Genomic DNA, 27,554 nt, shown 5'->3' with positions numbered 1-27,554 from the left:
TGGTATCAGTGGAAGGAATTGTGCCCCATTGTTAGTGTCAGTGGGAGGAATAGTGTCCCGTCATTGGTGTCAGTAGAAGCAATAGTGCCCCATCATTGGTGTCAGTAGGAGGAATAGTATTCCATTATTGGTGTCAGTGGAATGAATAGTGCCCGTTGTCAGTGTCAGTGTAACTATGCCCCATTGTTGCTGACAGTGGGGGCGAATACTTCCAAAAGGGCCAGATAAAAGCAAGCAAAGGGCCACAGTTTGGAGACTACTGCTTTAGTGTAATGAAATACATTGTGTTTTTTTTTTATCAATAACAGCCTACAAAGAGCATAAAAGAGAAATAAAAGAAAAATAATTTATTAAATTTTTGGTGTATCCAATCTTTGCATTAAAACTCCATCAATTCTTTCAGGTATACTTGCACACAGTTAAAGCTGAACTCTGTGATTTATGCTCGGTGAGTTAGAGGAGTAAGTTGTAATAATTGACTTATTCCTCTCTCTGGCAGGCTTCCGGGGCTCACCACTTCTCACCACTGTTCTCACTTACAATGAGGGACTGCGGGGCCCAGATTGTACAAGATGACCTCAGAGATCCTCTGCCAACTAGAGTGCTGAAAAGAAGAGGACCAATCAGGGAAGCAGTCGCAGAGCATAGTGGAAGCCTGCCAGAGAGAGAAATAAGGTAAGTATTACAGCTAATTCCTCAACCCATAGACTTCATGAGCATTAATCCTTTGCCGTCGGGGGGTTTGGACTGCAAGGGTATTTATCACAAAAAAAAAATAGAAAAAAAGCTGTGCTTGAGTCAAAGAAATAGAGATAAGCAGCCAGCACTAGAAGTCAAAATACAACTCCAATCTAGATCTCATTTACATTAGTGCAGCACTAAAAGATAATAGTCCAAACACATTAAAATGTCAAATGCGAGGAATAATGAATGAATAAATGTCCAAACAAAGCGGGGAAGTAAAATGAATCCTTATCCAAAATCCTGTGCAAGTGAGAAGTGCAAAGAAAAAAAATTTCCAATTGAAAAGGGATAGTCCAATTCCACACCCGCGGTGTTAAAAGCAAACTGCTTACCATATATACTTGACCAATGGATTACAGGTGATCAAGTTGGGTGCAAGGAAAATTGTGGACTCCCTCAACCCATATACCCGATATCTCCCCTCATGCTCGCCCAGCGAAAATCATATGTAAAAAACAAACAGACACTTCCATAGTGTAATATTTATAAACCCGTTTAATATGAATAAAAAAGATTGCACTTACAAAGCATCCAGATAAACTGCGCTCTTAATCAAAGTATAAAAAGTATTTGCGCCTCCCTCCAAGTCTCCCTCCGGACTCTCTCGTGAATTGACCATTCAAGAGATGGGTTCACGTGATGACGTCACCATCGTAGGCCCCACCCAGGTTTAGGCTTTATTTAGACTTTTCCTTTATTTCCACCTGGTGACCCAGCCAGTGCTGTTTTTCAACTTGCTTTGACAGGCCAAGCTGTCCAGACAAAGTAGCAGCTAGGGAGTTTAGACAAACCGTTTAACACTGACATGGGTGCTTACAATGGTCCGCTTTTATTTATTTATGTAAAATTTGAATTCCAAAAAAAAAAAATCTTTGCTGTAACTGCTTATGAAGTGTCAGCTGGAGTTCAGCTTCAATTTGGTAGTCAAGTCCATCTAAATCTGCCAGTACATTCAACACTACCCTCTCCCCAGACTGACAATGTTGCTGTCCAAAGGTGTCGGCTTTGCTACTTAACCACTTGCCGACCAGCTGCCATAGTTATACTGCAGCAGGTTAGGCGAAACGACGTACCTGTATGTCGTTTTATGCAGCAGTTAGTGGGAGTGGGTTCGCACCGCCGAAGGATGTGCTGAAGCTGGAGAGAGTCCAAAGAAGGGCAACAAAACTAATAAGGGCCCTGGAGGACCTCAATTAGGAGGAACTACTACAAGCACTAAATTTATTTTTGCTCGAGAAGAGACGCTTGAGAGGGGACATGATAGCGAAATACAAATATCTCAATGGCGATCCCAGCATAGGAAAAAGATATTCAGTCTCAGGTAGTGTAAGAGGACACGTTGCCACACGATGAGATTGGAGGAAAAGCGGTTTAACCTTAACCTGCATAGGGGGGGGGGGGGTTTCACTGTCAGGGCCGTAAGAATGTGGAACTCTCTTCCAAAATTGGTGGTGTCAGTGGGGAGTATTAATATTTTTAAAAGACTTTCTTAAGGAACAAAACATACAGGGATATGGGAGATGATTATCGACACTGACACACACACATTGACATAGGTTGAACTGGATGGACTGTTGTCTTTATTCAACCCTAACTACTTTGTAACTACTATGTAGTCCACTAAAATCAAATTGATTTAATGAAATTGTAATGCATTATTGACGGACACAGAATTAGCTGTTGTGATATATAACATCTTTATAAATAAAACCAAGTTTCATAAACAATCAAAAATATTGCTTTTTGACAAACAGAAGTGCAACTTTAAAATATATTAAAAAAAAAAAAAAAACTGTAAAGTCTTTTGGCTGTAATGCCATTGCACATATGGATATATTACCAACATTAAATATTAACCCCTTTGTGCCTAAGGGTAAAATCAATCTTAATGCCTAAGCCCAATTTTGCAACTTTGTGTTAGTAAAACTGTACATATCATCACAACTACTTTGTGCATCCAGGTGGATTATACCTTGTTTTTTTCAGGACAAATTGGACTTTCATTTGGTGGTAAATGGTAATGGATATCTCCCGGTTTTTTGTTTTTATCATGCAAAATAGTAAAAAAAACATATTTTTTTGAAATGTAACTGTATATTTCTTGCTAGTACCATAACCTACCACCAAAGAACAACACAAAAAAATTCTCCTGCTCCTGATGAACGCAGCGATACCATGCAACCACGAGTCAAATTATTTTGGTGTGATTCTTGCACTGTCTTGGAGACTCAATATTAAAATCTTTATCCCTGATGCTGCTTGTATATTACCTGAACCTTGGACAGTGTACTAAGTATATATTGGGGGGAATACTTTGCTTCAAGGATATTGCATATGATCAGTAAAGTCACACTATATATACTGATGTTAGTGTGCAAGCCAAAAAATATGATAAATAAATAAATCAATCAATCACAATAACTCTTCAATATCATTCTATGTAAGAAGGTGCTTTCCTTATATGCATAAATATAAAAAGGACTTGATAATATAATTTAAAAAAAAGTGCACAGTGACTTCAGTGTAATAAATAAATATTAAGTATAAAGTGTATATAGTAAGTATATGTGACGAGTTTGTCCAATAAATCCACTCCACATCCCTAAAGTCATGTAAGAATCATTAAAAAGACAGAATTGACTGGTCCCAATATCCAATCAGTGTCTTATACGGTTGTGGGACTGTATAGGAGTGGATTCAATAGTAATGGAGGCAAGCAGAAGGATAAAATCCAATAATTTATTACAGAGAATCATAAATCAGAATATTGGACGCCTCTTTGAGATCACACACCATGTATCATATTAAATACGTGTATATACAATTTTGTTTGTGTCAATGTTAAAGTGCATATAGTAGTTATAAACTGTGGTGCTGTGCAATGATGCAAAAATCAAAAAGGCATTGAAATAAAGTACATATATAGTTGTGCATTAAATTAATTTATGATACTCTGTGCAATATTACAAGACTTCAAAAAAAATGAATGAATCTATAGTGCATAAATAGTGTTGTGCACAGATATAATCTATAAAATAATAGTGCATAAATAAATCAAAGTGCTAGTGCTATTCAAAAATTATTAATCCATTAGACAGTGTAATTAATGTAAATTAATAAAAGTCCATATAATCTTCTTATTTAAGACAAGTCAATTTTTTACAGTGCTTCAGGGTTAAAAAAACACGTGGTGATGTCCCAATAAAAAATCCTGTATCCTCTAATACACCTCTTTACTGCGTGAGTGCTGGTGCTCTTCAGTGTTTAACCACCTCTAGGTGTGCAAACCGCTCACCTTACTCCTGTAAATAATACGCTTTAGTATTATTTCCAGTGTGATTACTTCACTTTCTGCGGGACTCTGGGTGCAATTTTCCACTTCTCTGGGGTACTGCGGGGTGCTGTCAGGGTGTCCTGTATCGCACTATCCTTGCATCTGCCTCGCAGCTTTTACTATGGTCTCAGAAAACATTGAGCCATCATGGTGTAGTAAATTCAAATTTTTATTTATAAAAATAGTAGTAACGTACAGTTAAATTCTCAGCAACCTGCTCGTACTATCAGCCGCGGGATTTGTTTGAATATCCAGTACGTCACTTCCGGTATGCGCTTTCCTACGCGTTACGTCACTGTATCACGTGACATCTTCAAGGGATAAACAACACAGGGAGGTGACGCGCTTTTATGGTCCCGGAGCCGGATATACTTATTTCGCCATTTTGGAAAATCCTATAATGCAACCACGGTATGCAGGAAAGAAATTCACACCATTCCCCATATGTGTATGCTAGTTGTTGTTTGTACCTGTAGTACAGCCCAGAAAAAATAATGCACGTTTTGATTTTTTTTTAATCCTGCCTAAAACACACTGACACTAACTGACACTGATACTATTTTTTTTAAATCCTGTCCAAAAAAAATACTGACCCTGACCTTTGACCTTTGACCTTGACCCAAACACTAACCCTGGGGCTGACCTAGATCAAACCTTGATCTAGGTATTTTGTTAATTTTTTTAACTGGGCCATGGGCTCTTTGTGAGACCCCGGTCTCTGTTCTGGGAGTGCACCATGCGGCACTCTTCCAGGACAAAAGGGAGATATGGAAATTTGCATCCCCTCGGAAAAAAAATCCCAGTCCAGTGGGGCTGCATATTTGCATACGGTCGGTGTAAAGGGCTTAAGTAAAAAACAAAATAAGAAAAGCCTTTTTCTTTTTTTTTCTTTCAGTAGCTTAGTAAATACTCCCTACTTATTCTTATGTGAAATAGTGCAATATATGTTTAAACTTTAATGTACTATTATTATAGGCTGGGGATGGCATTGTGTTGCCGATTTAGGCAGGCCATAGACGGTGCGAATTTCTTTCATGCAACCACAGGATGCAGGAAAGAAATCCACACCATTCCCCCGTCAACACAGAAGACACAAGCTATTGTCTTCTCCCAACAGGGGGGGCAGGGAAGGCGGAGGAAGCCGTCCCCACTGGGAGAAGACAGCGATTATCACTAGCAGCTATAGCAGTCACTTGCAATAATCAAAAACAAATCCGGCAAGCTGGGTGTACCCAAGTTGATTGAACGATCCACTTGGTACATTAAGCCTGCCCATTAATGGTTCGAATAGTTCCTGCCGAACCGTCCGAGATTCAAACCTTGTATGAAAAGGCCAGCAGAGGTTGCCAAAAAGAATGTGATTGAGTGTTATGTGTGGATCTGAATAGGAAATGGAAAGGACTGATGGAAGCCTGCTTCTTGCAGCTTGCTGATAGAGCCAGGGGGTTGGGGCTTTAACAGACAGACGAGCTCTGAGGAAAATGGAAGTTCAGGTGGGTAAACGGCCCTCCCTCACATTTTCATTCCATTTTTGTTTGTTGACGAAAATTGGAATTGAATTTCGTCATAGTTTCCGTCAATTGACTTAATTAGAATTTCATTTTTGTTTAGTTTTCGGCACTGAAAGCATGCAGCTGACGAAAACTATGCCGGAAATATTTTCGTCTACAAAATTAACACTAATATTAGAAAGCCATTTATTCCAAACTACATACAGTTGTTTCAGGTTATTTGGCCACCATCAGTGAAGTGTATGTTAACCATGGCTTCTATAGATTAGGGCTTGGGGTCCAATGAGATATAGGTCAGCGATGTTATATTCTAGTGTGAAGATGTAAAAAGTGTCTAAAATAAACAGAAGTGTAACTGGTATTAATTGGCCCTTTTACTTTGCAGGTCAACAATGATTTTCTTCATCCAGCTGGGTATTGTAATACTGCCCCTGTACTGTATTAGGGCCTTGGCATCCAGATGTCTCCTCTCTTCATCCCTTCTGGCAGATTACTCTGAGGAAGGACACATAACTCTGGGGATGATCAATCCAATACGTGCCACTTTAACTCAGGCGGTGTCAACCTTTTCCAGTTACCCTACTCCACGGTCGTGTGACTTGTGAGTATTAAGATAAGTAGCTGTAAAGTTTTTTGACAACCCACTGGAAGGGACAAAGATTCCATTACAGCAAACAATGAATAATATTTACGATACTACTTATTATTTGATGAAGATGGTTTCGTTTAGTGATGTCCAATCACCAGTCCATGACCTGTTGATAGTTTTCTGTTTCCTACTGAACTTGGCACACTTACAGCTTTAAATAAAATATAATAAGGTGGCCCTGAATGAATTATGAAAGCAAAGAGGTCATCTTTCAAATTAAAAGGTTAGAATGGATAATGATCAGAGAGTTTGCGAATAGGTAAAGTCCGAAGCCTCTAGTTTTTTTTGTGTCCAGTGTGATAAAAAGGCATTTTCAAGGTAAGCTAGCATGTTAAAAGTTTTTTTTACATATAATGTACCTCTTTTGATTGGTAAATGGAGCTGAAAAGCTGAAATTCTCCTTCACCCTGCTAGACAGTGCTGAAGGGAATAGGAGAGACTGAAAAAAGGAACTTATATAATTTCTAAGCTCCTGCAGATAGAGAAATTGAAAGGGATGTGGATGAAGCTATCAACTGTGTCAGCACCTATGCAGCTACAACAGCACAGCAGCACGGGTGACAATTCTGCAGTGAGTTGCTCTTCTAAAGGAAGTGCTAACCCAATGGTTCTACTATCTGGGTCAACAGGTACAGTATCTCAGAAAAGTGAGTACACACCTCACATCTTTGTAAATATTATTTTATTATATCTTATTATGTGACAACACTGAAGAAATGCACTTTGCTACAATGTAAAGCAATGCTGGCAGCACTCACGTCTATTTCCCAAAGACAACCTCTGGATATGGCGCTGAGCATGTGCACTCAACCCCTTTGGTTGACCATGGCGAGGCCTGTTCTGAGAGGAACCGTTCCTGTTAAACCGCTGTATAGTCTTGGCCACCGTGCTGCAGCTCAGTTTCAGGGTCTTGGCAATCTTCTTATAGCCTAGCCATCTTTATGTAGAGCAACAATTCTTTTTTTCAGATCTTCAGAGAGTTATTTGCCATGAGGTGCATTGTTGAACTTCCAGTGACCAGTATGAGAGAGTGAGAGCGATAACACCAAATGTAACACACCTGCTCCCCATTCACACCTGAGCACTAATGAGTCACATGACACCGTGGAGGAAAAATGTCTAATTGGGCCCAATTTGAACATTTTCACTTAGGGGTGTACTCACTTTTGTTGCCAGTTTAAAACTTTTGTTTAGACATTATTTACTATGTGTTGAGTTATTTTGAGGGGGCAGCAAATTTACACTGTTATACAAGCTGTACACTCACTACTTTACATTGTACCAAAGTGTCATTTCTTCAGTGTTGTCACATGAAAAGATATAATAAAATATTAAAAAAATGTGAGGGGTGTACTCACTCACTGTATTTACAAATGTTCCAGGATCTACTAAAAAAAAAGGGAACACAATCTTACTGGTATTAGATGCCTGTATTTCATTTTACAGTTTGACTACACAACTACATTAACATTTTAAATTGTTGTGTTTGTTTCTGTAGGAAAATATATGGGTAGCAAAAATGTGCAAAGACAATGATAATACAATTTTTCTGGAAAGTCCTTCCAATTTACTTACATGTCAGCTAGGTCTTGTGTAGATGGGCACGGCTTGCATTTTTCATTTTAGAGAGACAGGTTTTTAAAGCCTCTTGAGTTTCGTTTTAAGTTGCTTCTGCATTCCCAGTGCTTGTTGCAAACAAATGTCCTTTATACAAACCTTATGTATCTAGTTTGAGAATAAGCCAGTAGAAGAGTGGAAAAGACTATAAAGATTTACTGAACAATGAATTACTGAACTTTTGACTCCTTTGTGCAGGTTTGTTTCAGAGCTTTATAAGTCAATCTTGGCTTTACTCTTTGCCACCATAGAAGTCAACAACAATCCAGATCTCCTGCCCAACATCACACTGGGGTTCCAGATGTATGATTCCTGTTTTTTCGAGGCCACTTCCCTTCAAGCTACCATTCAGGTGACATCCGGGGGCAGAAATTGGATTCCAAATTACCACTGTGGGCCACAGCCTATTATCCCGGCTATCATTGGCGACATATCATCTTCCTCACTGGCAATCTCAAGAATGCTGGGTCTATGGAGGTTACCTCAAGTAAGCGGATTATCCTGCAAAGTGATTAGCTACCAAACTTGAGATTACAATGTTTATAGTTATATCATACTTTACACCTTAAAAATCTTGCTTAATTAGGAACAGAATATACTGTTTATTTACTTACTCCTTTTCCAAAGCACATACTTTGCACACTTGTGATGCTAATATAGGTTCTCCTTGGAATTTAGTTGCTTGTTTTAAAAAAAAATTGTATGAGATCAATATATGCTGCTCAGGATCTTGAAGCAATTAAACACATTTATTAAAATAGGTTAAAAGGTGCTACTAAACAGACAAATGCCAGCAGATGTCCCATGGTAAAACAGTCAGGTGATGCCTCAAATCGGGAGGACCCAGGAGCAGGAGGGCAACGTCTATCCCACTGGAGAGCCTTGATGGTGACGACACTTGAGTCAGGGGGACCCAGGGGCGGGATGGCCACATCGATCCAACTGGGGAGCCTTGCTGGTAAAATACCTTGAGACCGTGAGAGGCATTTTAATAGGTATTTTACCAGCAAGGCTCCCCAGTTGGATCGATGCGGCCATCCCGCCCTTGGGTCTCCCTGACTCAAGTGTCCTCACCATCAAGGCTCTCCAGTGGGATAGACGTTGCCCTCCTGCTCCTGGGTCCTCCCGATTTGAGGTATCACCTGACTGTTTTACCATGGGACATTTGCTGGCATTTGTCTGTTTAGTAGCACCTTTTAACCTATTTTAATAAATGTGTTTAATTGCTTCAAGATCCTGAGCAGCATACATTGATTCTGTTATTGTGTCTGGGAGCGCCATCATACCCAATTTTTGTTGCACTATTTCTTTCTCAGTCAGGATCTGGGTTTGGGTAGGCTGCAGCCCGGACATGAACTTTCAGCTGATGGTGGATTCTTCTGGGCACCATTTGTCCTTACCATCCTATCTTTGAACTCTGGTCACCTGCACCACAGCGCCAGGATTTTTGTACGTATTTACAGGCATACATTAACCCTTCTCTCTCCAATAAAATTAACCCCTTCCCTGCCAGTGTCATTTTTACAGTAACAGTGCATATATATATAGCACTGATTACTGCAGTAATGTCACTGGTACCCCCAAAAGTGTCAAAAATGTCAGTCAAGGGTCCGATCTGTCCGCCGCAATGTCGCAGTCCCGCAAAAAAAAAACGCAGATCGCCGCCATTACTCGTTAAAAAAAAAACACCAAAAATGACAGAAATCTTTCCCTTAGTTAGTAAACGCAATAACTTTTGCGCAAACCAATCAAAATACACTTATTGTGATTTTTTTTTTTACCAAACATAGGTAGCAGAAAACAAATTGGCCAAAAATTTAAAAAAATTTAGATTTTTACATTTTTTTGGGGGGGAATTTCATATAAAAAAATGTGAAAAATATTGTTATTTTTTCAAAATGTACGCTTTTTTTTGTTTATAGCGCAAAAAGTAAAAATCGCACAGGTGATCAAATACCACCAAAAGAAAGCTCTGTTTGTGGGAAAAAAAAGACATAAATTTAGTTTGGGTACGGCCTCGCACGACCACGCAATTGTCAGTTAAAGTTGCACAGTGCCGAATCGCAAAAAGTGGCCTGGACGTAAGACAGCAAAATCCTCCGGTGGTAAAGTGGTTAATCTAGTATCTCAGTGCTCTATCCATCTCCACTGAGTTTACCTCTTCTCTTTTTAATGCAAACAGAGCTCTGATGGCAGAGATTGATGAGTTGTTTAGAAGGCAGGACAACAATGAAAAAAAGGTCACGCTGTCATTGTTCCTCCAAGCCTTCTCTATAAGGTCTCCTGCACACTGGATGTTATAAAAACGCCAGTAGAAAGCTGTAGTTGTAGAATTATCTTTTCAGCGTTTGTTAGCTGTAGCGGTTTTTTTTTTTTTTAGCAAACATGTACTCCCACAAAAGCTTAAGGCTCAAAAACGCTGATAAACGCAGAATAGCCGCCTTTTTTAAGCTTTTATCAGTTTTTATAAGACTTAGAGCATTTTTACAGCTAGAAAACTACTACTCTTAAGGCCTCATGCACACTAGACGTTATCAAAACACCAGTGGAAAGCTGTAGCTGTAGAAGGAGTTTTTCAGCTTTTTTGTAGTAGCGTTTTTCAGCGTTTTACAGCTGTAGTGTTTTTTTAGCTTTTTTTAGCAAAACTATATTCCCACAAAAGCTTATTGCTCGAAAATGTTGATAAACGCCGAATAGCCAAGCTTTCAAGCATTTTTTGCCGTTTTTCAGTGTTTTCAAACTTTTTTTCCAACAATTTAAACTTTTATTAGAGTTATAGCATTTTTAAAGCTGAAAAACTCCTCTCAAAACCACTAGTTCTGGGGGGTTTTTCCAGCCAGAAAACGCCCCTGCCAAAAACTGCTGATAACAGCCTATGTGTGCATGGACACATAGGATAACATGCTGGGGAGTTTACTGGCTGCAGAAAAAAATGTCTGATGCCAAAAACAGAAGCCGTAAAAACGTCCAATGAGGCTACTCTTTCCATAATTTCCACTGATGAGATCTAACAAGTATAAAATAACTGCATGCAAGGTAAATACGTACATGTCTGCATAATTTAGGCTGGATATGTTTTCTCTCAATGGATTTGCGATGGGAGCAAAAACACATAATTAAATACACTGGAAAGATGGCACTGCTGTTTTTTTTGTTTATTTGTTTGTTTTTTTGCAATTTGTATCCTCTGTATGTATTTTCTTGCTGATTTTGAAAATTTGACTGAAGGGAGTCTTTAAAATTAAATTATCTTTTATCTCATCTAATCAATATTATTCTACTTGTATCTGCAGGTCAGCTATATAAGTTCACATCCATCTTTGAGCAACAAACTGGAGTTCCCTTCATTTCTAAGAACCACAGCCAGTGCTGGATATCAACCACAAGCTTTGATAGAACTATGCAAAAAACTGGGATGGAATTGGATTGGGCTGGTTGTTTCTTCAGTAGACTACTGTCTCCAAGGAGCCATAGCCTTCCAGAGAAAGGCTGCCAATAATGGGATTTGTATTTCTTTTTATGAAACCATTTCATTTGGTCCCACTGACCCAAGAATATCAGCCTTGGTAGCAAACATCCATAGGTCAACAGCAAGGGTAATTGTTCTCTATTGCTCTCCTGCAGATGTTGCCATGATATTTTTGGAAGTCCTTCAGCAGAACCTCACAGGAAAAGTATGGGTGGGAATAGAATTTTGGTACACCACATCTTTGACCCAGTATAACAAGTTCTGGGAGTTACTCAATGGTTCTGTAGGGATTGCCAAGAGCAGAAAAGTTCTCCCAAATTTCTCCAGCTTCCTTCAGACTCTTCATCCTTCTGCTTATCCAAGAATGTTGTCCATCTGGCAATTCTGGGAGACATTGTTCAAGTGCAAGGGGACTGTTGATGTTTTGAATAATACCGCATTAAAAGAGTATGATGGCAACCAAGAATGTACAGGTTTAGAAAGGATAGTAACCGATGATGTCACAGAATTCCAAGACCCGACATCACAAGCTGTATATATGGCCCACAATGCTCTCTATGCCATTGTTCATGCTCTTCACAATCTACTAAGTTGTAAACCTGGTGGAAATCCTTTCTCAAACAAAATTTGTGCTGATAAAAAGGCTATACAACCCTGGCAGGTATCTATATATGTCTGTAACAGGTAACTCATGTGAAATATGAACACCAGTATGTGGATACTTGTATACCAAAACCTGGGATATAGCCCAATCACTAAAATCTCATATAAGCTTTAAAAGTTATTGTATTTTCAAAAGTAATTATTATGTTTTTAAATTTAAAATAATACTACCATAAAGGTCCTTGTTCAGGCACTTCTTGGTCTATATAGGGCAGTAATGGAGAACCTGGGCACCCCATATGTTTTGGAACTATATTTCCCATGATGCTTATGCACTCTGCAGTGTAGTTGAGCATCATGGGAAATGTAGTTCCAAAACATCTGGGGTGCCACCTTCTGACTGCAGGTGTTCTGTTAGATTAGCAAACTGGTGGCGGTGGAACGCATGCGCAGCTGACGGAATGTCACTTCCATTACCTAATCTGACGGGTTCGATATTCTGATAGAACACTGGATTCTAATGAGGAAATGGCAGTGTCGGCAGCCCTTTTAGACGTGATTAACCTTTTGTGAGCATCTCAACAAAGAGGACATTTTTGTTGCAGGGGATTTCTTAATTCTTACTTTTTCATAATTCTAATTTTTATATTAGCTTCTGGGAAAATCAGTGAGCCAATCATACAAGAAGAAAATTACATTTCTGGGGTAGTTCCGTACACCAATGGTGTACGGAACACTTCCAGGTGGTCGTATTGCTTTGAATTCTACAGAAAATTACAACTCTGCAGACTAAAAAGGAAAGGTCAATTTTAATCGTATTCATATGGCTTGTTTAGCAATTGTATATGCTATATAGAGATATTTTTATTTTCTACCTTTTTCCCACGAAGATGCAGTTACCCTTTAAGCATACATACTATTCAGTTGGCGTTTACATATACTTTAAATGTAAGATTTGTGTGGACACAATGATGGATTAAACCTGCAACTATTTTCACTGATGTCTTGGAGACTCTAGTGCAAAAATATTTATGATATAGTACCTGATTCTGGCCCCATGACAAGGATATTACTATAGTGTCCTATAGTGTCCTAAATCGATTTTCCAGGTACATTTTACCATTAGGGTTTCTTAGACACATTTTATAAGAAGCTAGTCAGCATGTACTGTATTAGACTTTCTGGCAAAAAAAATATATTCCTTTTAAAGGACCAATCCACACACAAGTGATATTTTAACCAGTTTCCACCCACGCTTTAGCCAAAAGATGGCTACAGCGTGGGCTTACTTTTCTGGGGGTGCATACATGGACGTCCTCTGGTAATCTCGCTGCCTGCATACCTCCTGTGGCGTGCGGGTGGCACACTCTGTGTTCCGAGTCCTTCAGACTAATCACAGCTGTCCTTTACCCTGTGACCAGCTGTGTCCATTGACAGCTGATCACGGCTGTAAACACAAGCCAGTGATCGGCTTTTCTTTCCTCACGTTGACAGCGTGAGGATAGAAGAAGAGAACCGATAGCCAGCTTGTGTTAAAGGGACACTGGCACTGATAATCAGTGCCCTGATTATCAGTGACCTGATTATCAGTGGAGTCCCAACAGTGTCCATCAGTGCTGCCAATCAGTGCCCACCAGTGCTGCCAATCAGTGCTCATTGGTGTTGCTGATCAGTGCCCATCAGTGCTGCCTCATCAGTGTCACCTATCAGTGCCCATCAATGCCACCCACCAGTGCCTATTAGTGCCCATCAGTGCCACCTATCAGTGCTGCCTATCAGTGCCACCTATCAAAGCCCATCAGCGCCACCTATCAGTGCCCATCAGTGCCGTCTATCAGTGTTGCCTATCAGTGCCCTTCAGTGTCACCTATTAGAGCCCATTAGTGCCAACTATCAGTGCCCATTAGTGCCGCCTATCAGTTTCTCCTCATTAGTGCCCACCAATGCTGCATCATGAGTGCCACCTATCAGTGCCCATCGGTGCTGCCTCATCAGTGCCCATCAGTAAAGGAGAAAAATTACCTGTTTGCAAAATGTTATAACAAATTATGAAAACTGTTTTTTTTTTTTTCCAATCGTTTTGGTCTTTTTTTGTTTGTTAAGCAAAAAATAAAAACCCAATGGTGGTTAAATACCACCAAAAGAAAGCTCTATTTTTGTGAAAACAATGATAAAAATTTATTTTGGGTACAGTGTTGCATGACAGCGCAATTGTCATTCAAAGTGTGAGAGCGCTGAAAGTTGAAAATTGGCCTGGACAGGAAGGGGGTAAAAGTGCCCAGTAGGCAAGTGGTTAAATGGTGCCTGGGAATCAGTGCCTTCATACTTATGGAATTGGTTTGGCAAATAGGCTGTTCACTTTGCAAGGGAATTTTCACTTTTAAAGGAAATTTACCCTTAGCTTAGTTAATGAGGTAAACTCTGCTGACTTCTATCATCCAATCATGTGCAATAAAAACACTGTTTTTATAATATTTAATTTTCCTTGCATGTGATTGGGTATTCGTTACAAAGCTTATTTTTACCACATGCACTAAAAATCTCCTCAATTAACAGCGTGTTTTTAATCTATACATGTATAAAATGCTTTTGTACCTATTAGTCACCCACAATATATTATATTTTCCCAATAAACTAAAAATTAAAAAAAACCTTGTGAAATGATATAATAAATTCCCTTAAAAAAAAAAAAAAAAAACTAATAACTAGTACCAATATAGGTGCTAAACAAAGTGGTTAGCACTTCTGACTAAAGGCACTAGGGCCATTGGTTCAAATCTCAACCACGACACTACCTGCCTGGAATCTGCATGTTTTGCCTGTGTGGGTTTCCTCCCACGTGCTGGTAGGTAAACTAGCCATAGTATATGTATGTATGTCAGTCAGGTACCTTAGATTGTAAGCTGTTGTCTCAATTTGATCAGTGATAAATTATTATACACTTTTAAAATGACCTGCTGGGGCTCTTCTTTGGTAATTTGGGGTATTTCTGCCTGCCTTTGCATATTCCAGCTTCTCTTTATTTATTTATCATTTTATTACAGATACTTATATTGCACCATCAATTTATACAGCACTTTACATACTGTATATATATATATATATATATATATATAGATATAGATAGATAGATAGATAGATAGATAGATAGATAGATAGATAGATAGATAGATAGATAGATAGATAGGTGTATATATATATATATACACATATACATATATATCTAGATACATATATATATATATATATATATATATATATATATATATATTGTACATTCAAATCAGTCCCAGCCATCAAGGAGCTTACAATCCAATTTCCCCAATTTACATACATTCATACACATACTAGGGCCTATTTAGACAGGAGCCAATGAACCTACCAGCATGTCTTTGGAGTGTGGGAGGATACCAGAGTACCCAAAGGAAACCCGTGGTGACACAGGGAGAACATGCAGATTCCATGCCAACAACCCTTGTGCTGCCAGGTAGAAGTACTAACTACTTAGCCACTCTTAAAAATATTCAAAAAGCAAAATAAATCCAACAGGTATAATAATAATAATAATATCATAATATCCACAGCAAGTTTTTACAAACTCCCTTTAGAACAAATCTTTTGATTCTTGAGCTACATACTAATTTTAGAACAGTGATATCACTAAGTTCTAATGAAACCAAAAATATTCCCTTTGACTGCTTTTGGACTAATGTGGAGAGTCAAAGAAATGAGGCTTCCAACCTTAACTTTTAACTTGTTAAATATAGGGCAGCTATATTTTCTCACTACATGTATTCCTTCATATCTACAGGTAATAACTTCCACGTATTTACTTAGTGGGATTCTAGGTGTTTAAAAATGTTCTGTAAATTGAAATTAAACACAGCACGTTTTATTTCTTCAATAGCTCCTTTATTATCTGAAGAGAGTTTATTTCATCAATACAGCTGGGGAAGAAGTGTCATTTGATGCCAATGGAGACATCTACGGGTATTTTGACATTTTGAACTGGAATATAAATGGTAACAAAGGTCAACATGTGAAAGTCGGGATCTTTAATGAACACATTAACAGCAGTGAAAAACTCTACATTAATGAGAGTGTCATCTACTGGGCTGGGGGACAAGGGCAGGTAAGATTTATCTAAACATTCAACAACTGATTATAACTAAAAAGTTCTTTCTTACTAAAAAAAGTAAAGATCCAGGCACAGCATCATTTCAAAAATGTATTTGATTTTTTTATTCAAGGTTCCATCCTCAGTCTGCAGTATGGTTTGTCAGCCTGGCTACTGGAAGGCACCACTGAAGGGTCAACCTGTCTGCTGCTTTGACTGTAAACCATGCCCAGAAGGGACCATCTCCAACGGAACAAGTGAGGATACTGGGATATGCTTCACTGCCCATCTGTTACAATCAAATCTGATTATTATACTTTTATTGTGAGATAAAGATGCAACCCTAATTCCAAAAAGGTTAGGACACTCATAAAACCCTTCATTTATTCACAAAAGAAAATAGAAAACACATTAAATGTTTAAACTTAGAGTATGTGCCATTTTAAGAAAAAAATAAGTTAATTTTTAAATCAATGGCAGGAACATTTTTTAAAAAAGTTGGAAATTTTAAAATAATGCTCCTCAACGTAAAGTTGGAAAGACTTTAAATGTGTCATCATCTACAGTACCTAATGTCATCAAAAGTTTCAGAGAATCTGGAGAAATCTCTGTGCATGAGGCTGAAACGTGACATTGGATGCTCTGGATCTTTGGGCCTCCACATGGCACTGCGTTAAAAACAGGCATGTTTCTGTGATGGACATCACTACAAGGGCTCAAGAATACTTCCAAAAATCACTGTTTATGAACACAGTTTGCCGTGCCATTCAAAAATGCACGTTAAAGGTCTACTATGCAAAGAAGAAGCCATATCTGACCATGATCCAGAAAAGCTGTTGTCTTCTTTGAGCCAAAGCTCCTTTAAAATGGTCTGTTGCAGTGGAAAACTGTTTTGTAGTCAGACGAATCAACGTTTAACATTCTTTTGGCAACCATGGGTCAGTGTCCTCTGAACTAAAGAGGAGGGACCTTTTGGCTTGTTATCAGTTCTCAGTTCAAAAGCATCAAAATCAAAATGTCTGATGGTATGGGGGTGCATTAGTGCATAAGAAATGGGCAGCTTGCACATCTGGAAAGGCACCATCAATGTTGTAAAGATATATCCAGGTTTTAGAGCAACATATGCTCCCATCCAGACAACATCTTTTTCAGGGAAGGCCTTGCGTAATTCAGCAGAACAATGGTAAACTGCATACTGCATCTTTGACAACAGTACAGCTTCGTAGTAGAAGATTGCCTAACTACCCTGCTTACATTCCAGACCTTTCACCAATTAAAAATATTTGGTGCATCTTGAAATAAAAAACACGACAAAGAAGACCAGGACTGTTGAGCAGTTAGAATGCTATATCAGGCAAGAACTGGGCAGCATTCTTCTTTCAAAACTCCAGTAACTGATCTCCTCAGTTCCCAAACATTTACAGAGTGTTGTAAAAAGAAGAGGGGGTGCTACAAAGTGGTACACTTGGCCCTGTCCCACCTTTTTGTGAGACGTGTTGGGGCCATCAATTTCAAAATTACCCTATTTGTTTTCTTAAAATTGTAAATTTGACCATTTTTAGACGCAGCTTTTCACAGATTGGGGAACCACTGACCATCTTTACTTCTGAAATGCTCTGACCTGTTGCAAATTAACCTAGTTAGTTGCAAAATTTTCTTCCAGCTTCCTTGTTAGTACCATGTACTTTGCCAGCTTTTTGTTGCCCTGTCCCAACTTTTTTGAGACATGTTGCTACCATCAATTTCAAACTTACCTTATGTTTTTTCTTAAAATGGTACATTTTCTCAGTTTAAACATTTGATATGTTTTCTATTTTCTATTGTTTATAAGATATGCAAATCATTGCATTTTTTTGCACAATGTTTTTGGAGTTTGGGGTTGTATTTTAAATCAGTGCAAGATCAACAGTTATAGGCAGTAGGCAACCACAACTAAGAACATCAGTATAAATAGAATAAGAAGATATTGATTCTATAGACAATTATTCACAGCCACATCCCTAGAATGCACAAATTACATAAATAAAAGAGAGAAAGGGTACCAAGATCTCTCAAATCCAGAAGGAATAGGAGATTTGACTCACATGTCTCCCTTAGAGAATGGGATTTTTAAGGCAGTGAAATTGTCTTGAAATGTCATACAACAAAATTTTATAAAAGAAATACAGCTTTATTAAGTTCATCCAGGTAAAAAGTCAAAACACAGTGTATATATAAATATAAAAAATAGATTACATCCATTCAATAGTTGTCATGTCCATAGAAACAGAGTACTTAGCAAATCCTAAGCGTTTCGCTGAGCGGTTAGGCTCCCATAGTAACTTCTTCAGGGACCAAGTTCAATATTTATACAACTGTTTATAGAAGCCTTGTTATCAGACCACCGCAGAGCATGCTGGGCATAATAGGATGGACATCCTATGGTCATGGATGAGAGCACAGATCCGAAAGTATTACCCCAAATTGGTAATGGACACCATGGCCACACTCAAGGGGGGAGGATAGGCTTATAGGCGGGCACTGGACCGGGCTTGTGTCCTATGGGGTCCAACAGGATGTATAGAACAGGAGGATGAGTAGAAAACCACTCTCTTAACCACTTAGCGACCACCCACCGCAGTTTTACGTACGTCGCTCGCTCAGGAGACTCTAGGAGGCGAGTGTGCGCCGACGCTGGTGCGCTCCCACCCCCCCTCATCAGCTGGGGAGCCAGTGCGTGTGACCGGCGGCTCTGATGGCCGCCGGCCACTCACGATCTCCCGCAGCTGAGAGAGAAGGACAGACGGCTGATGTAAACACAGCCATCTGTCATTCTCCCTTAGATTATCACAGAGGCTATGTGATCCTGCTATATAAGATCGCATGTCTCTGTGATGATCTCACAAGCCACGCCCCTCTACAGTTAGAATCACGCCCCTAGGGTCACACTTAACCCCTTGATCACCAGTAATGTTAGCCCCTTCCATGCCAGTGTCATTTTTACAGTAACAGTGTATATTTTTAGCACTGATTACTGTAGTAATGTCACTGGTACCCCCAAAAGTGTCAAAAATGTCAGTTAGGCGTCCGATCTGTCCACTGCAATGTCGCAGTCCCGCAAAAAATCGCAGATTGCCGCCATTACTAGTAAAAAAAAACAATAAAAATTACATAAATCTTTAGTTAGTTAGTTAGTTAGTAAACGCAATAACTTTTGCGCAAACCAATCAAAATACGCTTATTGCAATTTTTTTGAGAATTTCATGTAAAAGAATGTGAAAAACATTGTTATTTTTTCCAAATTGTCGCTTTTTTTTGTTTATAGCGCAAAACAAATCGCACAGGTGATCAAATGCCACCAAAAGAAAGCTCCATTTGTGGGGAAAAAAAGGACGTCAATTTCGTTTGGGTACAGCATCGCACGACCACGCAATTGTCCGTTAAAGTAATGCAGTGCCGAATCGCAAAATAGGGCCTGGTCATTGAGCAGCCAAATCCTTCGGTCTTAAAATAGTAAAAGGTTTCTCTAAATTTGCCAGGTTTACCTGGATGAACTTAATAAAGCTGTATTTCTTTTATAAAAGTGTGTTGTATGACATTTCAAGACAATTTCACAGTCTTAAAAATCCCATTCTCTAAGGGAGACATGTGAGCCAAATCTCCTATCTCTTCTGCATTTGAGAGATCTTGGTGTGTTGGTGGCGGGTATCAGACCCCTGGCCTTCTTATCCAACTCGTGACCAAGGACCAGGCAATCTCATACCCTGCCGTCATTTGCGTAACAATGCCACTCTCAGCTGCACCCGGCACAAAGATTCTTCAAGCTTGCGGGACCACAATCTAGATGCCAGCAGGCTGAGAGCGATTGTCACCAGGCTAATTAAACAATTAACCCTTTCTCTGCCACCACCGCTACGTTTGAGCCCAGCGGACGCTCGTAATTTTAGAAATACCAATTATGACTTTAGAATAATCATCTGTAACACGCGTTGTCACCGCAGACAGGAGTGTCCAGAAGATTTATTCTAGACAGTAGCACTCTTCAAGAGACAGGTTCTTGGGTTAGCTTGCGTTAAGAGCTTAGAGAAAAAATTAACACTTTTCAAAATAAGGTTTAATTATAAAAAAGGTTAAAATTGGTGCAAATAAAAATATTTACAGAAAAATGGGTTACAAAGAAATAGAGACACAATTCAGCAATTTAGAAGAAAAGATAAAGAATTAGAAATGAAAATACTTGCAGCCAATGTCCTTGTATTATCAGAGTTCCAGAAGCTGAGCATGTGTGATCGGTTCTTCCCTTGAGCAATGTTACTGCTTGATGTTAAAATTAGAACTGAGAGCTCCATCAGCTTCTCTCTTTTTCTCTGACCCGCAGGGGGGTGTCACCAGATGTCCTTGACCAATAAACACAGGGGCCATGGGCGGCTCATAAACTGCTAAGGGACCTCCCGTTTAGACAGATTTTATAACAGAATTCATATCTTGAAATATGTAATAGTTACATTCTTGAAACTGATATTTTATAACTCAACATGTTATTTGCTTTCAAACGATATCAAACATGAATATTTTTATCACACAAGGAATATCTTATCGCACTTTTCTATTCCATGTGCGATAGGATGACCATGCATGGTCTCGTTTCGTTCAGTATTTTATTTGGCATTCAAATATATACTTTTTGTTAATGTGTCACGTTCCTGTCTGCATTTATGAATTGGGTATAAATTGTTAGATATATGTGTTACATTTCTAAGTAACAGTTTGGCTGAGGAATTTACAACACAGCCTGCTCAGTCTCAGTGGACATCTGCTGAGATAAGGTTTGATTTGTTTATGACCCGGCCTGTACAGCTGTCAGGATGTGTTAAGATAAGGCTTCCTTTTGAAGCTCGCAATACTAATGTTAATTAGGGTAAGATGGGGGCTGGTGAATTAGTGCCTTTTGGTTTACCTGTGATGGCTGCTCTCTGAGACAAGATGGTTGCTTGACAAAATGGTGTCCCAGCGCACGATACCATTACACTTGGCACCCTTTCTCTCTTTTTTTTTTGTAAAAACAGCATCAGTATGTCACCAAATATATTTACTTAGATGAGCAGTTCGCCCTCCCGAAACTCTGGCTGCCGCAGCAGAAAGTCGTTCAGTATTTTTACCACCACGAAATGACAACATCCCACTGTGCCGGTCACAGGTGTCTTTGTTTGCTAGGGTGCGATCAACCACACAAGGCAGCAAGTGATTCTCTCTGACATCATTAGCAAAAATGGTAATGACCAAACTTGGTTAATGACATCACCCATGATGTCTGCTGACTTGTTTACAATATAAAACAAGTCAGCAGGATCGCTGGTTGCAAGGATGTTTGTGGCTGTCTGTACCTTAGCAACCAATGATCCTACTGACCTGTTTTAAATTGTAAAGTCCGCAGACATCATGGGTGATGTCATTAACCAAATATGATCATGGCATTTTTGCTAATGACATCATGACCATTTTTGCTAATGACATCAGACAGCATTACTTGCTGCGTTGTTGACATTCAGCAGCCAGCCAGAAAACTGTCAATTGCAACAAGAGTACAGCTGGAGAGGATGTATTCAAAAGGAGATGGGCCTTCAGAGAGCATTGTGCATTGTGATTGACATTTGATCTGCATCAATGGATGATATGACTTGCAATAGATTTACACTGCGGAACATTTTTTGGGGGACTAAAGGCATGTGGCCTGGTATGGTTCATCAGGGGGCGCACGATTGCTGCCCCTCACTCTCCTGGCGAGGCAGCATACTTGGACAAGAATCTAGTATGAATTTTGGCAGGCTCTACATTTGTTTTTTTTGGTCATGACCATATATAGTCAATGACATCACCCAGGATTCCCTCACCATTTTATTTACAGAGAGAAGAAGGCTAGTGATTGAAAGGGCCTTTTTTTTCTTTTGAAATGTCTCTTTTGTCTTAGTACATTCTACAAAGCATCTACCAAGCATGTTATTTGTGCATTTTCAAAGTTTCCCTTTTAAGCCTTTTTAAAGACCCACTTCCCACCCAACAGCATTTTTTTTAAACTTTTTTTGCATTGCCCGTTTGTCAGTGCCAAGCTTCCCATGCTTTATGTTTTTACTGCAATGCCACCATCACAATAATAACACTAGGCGTTCTATTCCTGCTCCCCTTTATTCCTCATAGTTCCAAACTCAAGGCAAGTCCCTATGTAAATTAGCAATTTTTGTGTACTGAGTATAAACAGTAGGGCAACCTCAGTATGGAACCAATATTTTTTAAGTTAATAACCAAAAAAAGTTCACAGTTCTGGAATTTTGTTGTCTCTTCTATTGCCTTGTTTGGGAAAGGAATGAAGCCAGGCAACACATTTTCAGATAAAAAGACAATAATAGCAGCCTACATACTTCTCCTAGTACAAAGTTGAGCAACTCTGACCCTTCTTTGCAGATTCTGTTGCTTGTTATGTCTGTCCAGAAGACAAGTGGTCCAACAACAGAAGATCTGAATGTATTGCTAAAGTCATCGAGTTCCTCTCTTATGAAGAGCCTCTTGGTCTGGTGATGGCCTTGTTCTCCATTTTGTTTTTCATCATCACTTTGATTGTTCTGTACATATTCCTAAAGTTCCGTGACACAGTGGTGGTGAAAGCCAATAACCGGAACCTCAGCTACCTTATCCTTCTCTCCCTAAACTTTTGCTTTCTCTGCTCCTTGATGTTCATTGGTTACCCTACTAGACTGACCTGTATTGTCAGACAATTTCTTTTTGCACTTACATTCTCATTTTGTGTTTCATGTATCTTGGCCAAAACTATCATAGTTGTCATTGCCTTTAAAGCCACCAAACCAGGAAGCAATTTAAGGGTATGGCTTGGTTTTAGGACAGCCATCCTCATTGTCACGATTTGCACTTCCTTTCAGGTAATTATTATCTTGGTGTGGTTGGCTAGATTTCCACCTTTCCTGGAACATAACTACCATGTCTTGGTTGGCACCATACTTCTAGAATGTAACGAGGGATCGGCTGTTATGTTTTACTGTACATTAGGGTATTTGAGCGTCTTAGCTGTCATAAGTTTTATGGTTGCTTTCCTGGTTAGGAACCTACCAGACCGTTTCAATGAAGCCAAATACATAACCTTTAGCATGCTGACCTTCCTTAGTGTTTGGTGCACTTTTATTCCAGCTTATCTCAGCACAAAAGGCAAATATATTGTTTCAGTGGAGATTTTTGCCATCTTGATGTCTAGTTTTGGACTCCTGTGCTGTATATTTGGTCCAAAATGTTATATCATCATGCTGAAGCCTTCAATGAATACAAGAGAATATTTAGCATCTAAGTCAAAATAAAATTCAGACCTTCCCTGTTATTAGATCAAAAAAGTATAAGAAATAATTTTCTAGATGTCTTTTTTCTCTTATTTTATATTTGTGTATTATTTTTTTCTTAAAAATAGTTCACATGATGATTAATAGTTTATTTACAGACCTATTGTTTTTGTTTAAATTAGTAGGGCAAGTTCTGAGAATAATCACAATACTATTACTTAAAAATGATCAAATTTATCAAAATGGCCATAAAAAAATGACAATGGAATATATTATATACTACTGCTAGTTAGTTGGCTCTTATATCAATTATAGTGACAAAAGCTTTACACAGACAGATGGCAGTGCAAAGTGTAGGTACAATCTCATGGTTTAAAGATTTTTCTGACAATAAAATAATGTAATGTCCATGGAGGAAGTGAGAAACGAAAGCTTGCTTATCTAGAGTGAAAACAATAGCTGGGTTGGCTGGGTAAACGTGGCTCAACTATATACATTTTTCACACAGTTATGTATTTATGGAAAAAAAATAATTGAATAAATGTATTTTAAATTTGAATTTGAAATTTTTGAATTAAGTTGCTTGCCCGAAGTTCAGCTCTAATTTCTATTGTTTTATCACTAATAATTTTATGTGTGTTTATTTATATCTATCATTGTAAACCTCATCTAATATTAGAAGTCTAATCACACTGTAATATTTATAATTTCTCAAAAAAAAAAAAAATGTAATCAATATATAGTATACATATATTAACAAGAAACTTCAGGTGGGAAGAAATGCAAAAAAGGTTTTACATATTGGATTTCTTTAAAATAGAAATTAAATGAGTGCATGCCAATTCGAATAATATAAATTAATTGTTGACAAAAGAAATGAATTATTTAACATGTATTTTTTTTAATTGCATTTTTGTTTTTATAGAAATTATATAAACATTTAACATGAGAAATTAACCATTTAAATGCAAATTTAGTGGCAGTTTTAGTGGAAATACAACAATAATACTAACACTTGACAGATTACTTATGTTATTTTTTTTTTAGTATGAAAGCTCCTAACGCATAGTAATACTAGAATATTTTCTAACTCTTAAGCACCTATGAAAAACTAGGGGAAATTATTTTTTTACATTTAGACATGTTTTACCAATCCAAACCATAAGATATACAGTAAGAAATCCATAATGATAGTTTTTATTTTTCATAGGTTACATTTATATAAAATAGAAAAATAAATCTTTGCATAAATAATGTGGAAATAAAATGTAAAAGGTATTTTTAATAATTGCACATTTTTTTTCACAATAAGTTTCATTGAGAAAGAATATTACTGCAAGTGCAAAGAAATGTAAAGCGTATAACATACATTTTGAAAATATACATAAACATATTTTAAGTATATATTTAATGAATGTATTCAATCTCCTTTCAAAAACAGAAATAAAGAGTTAAAAAGCAAATATAAGGAAATATATTTTGAAAATGCATTTTGTAACTGGAAAATACTTGCACTTTGTAGATTAAAGAAATAGTACAGAAATAATCTTAACATTTATACATTAATTTAAATCAAAGTCTTAAACACTCTACATTTCTCACTTCTTAGTAAATGTTATAAAGGAGTTAAATATACATTTGACATATAATTACATGGCTAAGCTAAAACAGGTAAGAAATTAACACAAATACGTTTTATTTTTATAAACCACATTAAAGTAGAAAATGTAAATGATTGGACACATAGTATAACAACTTTAGACGTCTAACATAATATATATTATAATATTTATATGCAATAATTTAAATGATTTACATAATCTTTTTTCTAAAAATGAGAATTTAAAATCAATATATTACAAGAAAAAAAATCTAAATAATGAAGTTTCTAACTGGAAAAAAGGCCCACTTTGTAATTATAAGTGTAACTATCGGCAGCTGTTGTGTTTAGATTTTGGATAAGTCTGTGTTCAACCAACCGTAGATAAAGGAACCACAGTGGTGCTGTGTTAACCCTATGGAAGAGATATCAAATTTGAAAGGCCTATAAATAAATTCACATTAATAACGTTAACTGCTTACTTCTGCTTTTTGTATTCATATTCTTTTTTAAGACAAGGTCAGGAAAAATTTGACATCAAAATATTATGACCACTTTGCATTTACATTCTTTTTATGGGAACAACTAAAAAAAAAGTACACCCAACAACTTCAACTGGGGCTTGAATGGCACTTTAAAATAAAGTCTTAACTGTCCCGATACTCTTCTTAAATCAGTACTTGTCCAGCCTAGTTGAAAGAAATGGTTGTTGAATTGTTTCACATTTGCCTCAGGCTTATCCTTTACAAATGCATGTGCTGCAAGTTTTTTTTATTTCACATGTGTCTTAGACATTTCAGAGCCTCCAAAACCTGGTTGTTCCTCAAGCTGTAAATGATAGGGTTTAGCATGGGGGTGACTGTTGAGTAGATCATGGAGACTGCAGAATCCAGCTTTTCTGAAGAACCATTGTTAGGTAGAAGGTACATAAATATGAGGGCTCCAAAGTATAGTATAACCACCGTAATATGGGAAGCACAAGTGGAGAAAGTCTTCTGTCTGCTCGCCCTACTTGGGATTCTGAATATGGTCACCAAAATAAAAATGTAGGAGGTAAGAATAAAAATGAGGCAGCTCACGCCAAACACAGCAGCTGAAAGGGTAGCCAGGATGTCGTTTATACGTGTGTCAGAACAAGAGAGATGAATAAGAGGTTGAACCTCACAGTAGAGGCGCTCTATGGAATTTGTACCACAAAACCAAAGATTAGTTGTGAACACAGTGTTGATTGTTGAGTTTAGAATTCCACTCAGCCAAGCAAGTGCTGCCAAACACAGGCACACCATCCTATTGATGATGATCGTGTAGTGTAAGGGTCGACAGATGGCCACGTAGCGGTCACAAGCCATACAAGCAAGAAGAATGCATTCAGTGGTGGCACACAATGTAAATAGGTAGACCTGCATGATGCAGCCAGTGAAAGAGATCACATTGGTTCCTCTTGCTAATGAGAATAATATGTTGGGTATTGTGATAGATGTATAACACATCTCTAGGACGGAAAGGTTTGATAAGAAAAAATACATGGGGGTTTGGAGCTTATTGTTTACTCTGACTGCTAAAATAATAAGACTGTTTCCTACAACAGTCATAAGAAAGATGATCAGAAAGACCACAAACATCACCATGTTCCACTTAGAGAAATATGAAAATCCAAGAAGGATGAAATCAGTCACAGTGGTCTTATTGTGCATTACTATTACTACTAAATTAAATAAAGCTAGGACAATTTAACAATTTAATTAATGAAAATAGGTGAAATTTGTTCAACCTGAGAGATAATTCATAAAAGATTCGTGGAGTGGCTTTTTACATAATTTCCTTTTTTTTTATTATAGAAAGACAAAATATACAATCTTATTTTTTTCTATATCTAGCCAGGTAAATGTAAAATATTGCATAGTAATATTTTAAGATTCTTTGAGCCAGGAGGTGCACCTTTTATATGTTCACCTTTGTTTACAGGCTATATACATCAAGCTGAACCTTACATCTAGAAGTGAATAACTCATCAGCAGAGACTCATCCCTTATTTTGTATGTTTTAGCTTGAAGTTTCAGTCAAAGAAATAGGGCTTCTAAAAAAATGGTAAAAAATAAAAAAATAGTAAGTAAAAAAAATATAAAAAAATAAAATCATACAAATAAAAACTACTGACACCATCCACTGCCCTACTGCCACCAATCTCTGCCCTAATGACACCGTCCACTGATCTAATCGGTATATATAGGTGCATCTCATAAAAGTAGAATATCATCAAATAGGTCATTTATTTCAGTAATTCAATTTAAAAAGTGAAACTCATATGAATTTATATAAATGCATTACACACAGAGTGATATATTTCAAGCCTTTCTTTCTTTTAATTTTGATGATTATGACTTATAGATAGTGAAAACCCAAAATGCAGTATCTCAGAAAAGAAGAATATTACATAAGACTAATTAAAACAAGGGATTTTTAATACAGAAATGTTGGCTTACTGAAAAGTATGTCCATGTACAGTATAGGATGCACTCAATACTTGGGTGGGGCTTCTTTTGCATGAACTACTACATCAATGTGGCTTGGCATGGAGGTGATCAGCCTGT

General features: G+C 37.7%; 2 protein-coding genes across 2 annotated transcripts; one reads left to right on the top strand and one right to left on the bottom strand.

Annotated features, from left to right (window-relative positions):
* Positions 1-541: 541 nt before the first annotated feature.
* On the top strand, positions 542-23,384 carry LOC309559831 (extracellular calcium-sensing receptor-like; the record flags this gene model as incomplete). The annotated part of the gene is made up of 7 exons (XM_082263264.1): positions 542-675; positions 5,975-6,190; positions 8,054-8,342; positions 11,149-11,985; positions 15,835-16,059; positions 16,178-16,301; positions 22,483-23,384. 7 exons carry the CDS (start codon positions 542-544, stop codon positions 23,382-23,384), a joined length of 2,727 nt encoding a protein of 908 aa, XP_082119390.1.
* Positions 23,385-25,739: 2,355 nt separating this feature from the next.
* Positions 25,740-26,657, bottom strand: LOC309560951 (olfactory receptor 10C1-like; the record flags this gene model as incomplete). Its single annotated transcript, XM_082264648.1, has 1 exon — positions 25,740-26,657. One exon carries the CDS (start codon positions 26,655-26,657, stop codon positions 25,740-25,742), a length of 918 nt encoding a protein of 305 aa, XP_082120774.1.
* Between the last annotated feature and the right edge of the window lie 897 nt (positions 26,658-27,554).

This window comes from Pelophylax lessonae, assembly GCF_965119305.1.
Source record: "Pelophylax lessonae genome assembly, chromosome: 7".
In the NCBI taxonomy this organism is placed as follows: Eukaryota; Metazoa; Chordata; class Amphibia; order Anura; family Ranidae; genus Pelophylax; species Pelophylax lessonae.
Note: the sequence above shows the minus strand (reverse complement) of the source record. Positions and strands in the feature narration are given on the sequence as shown.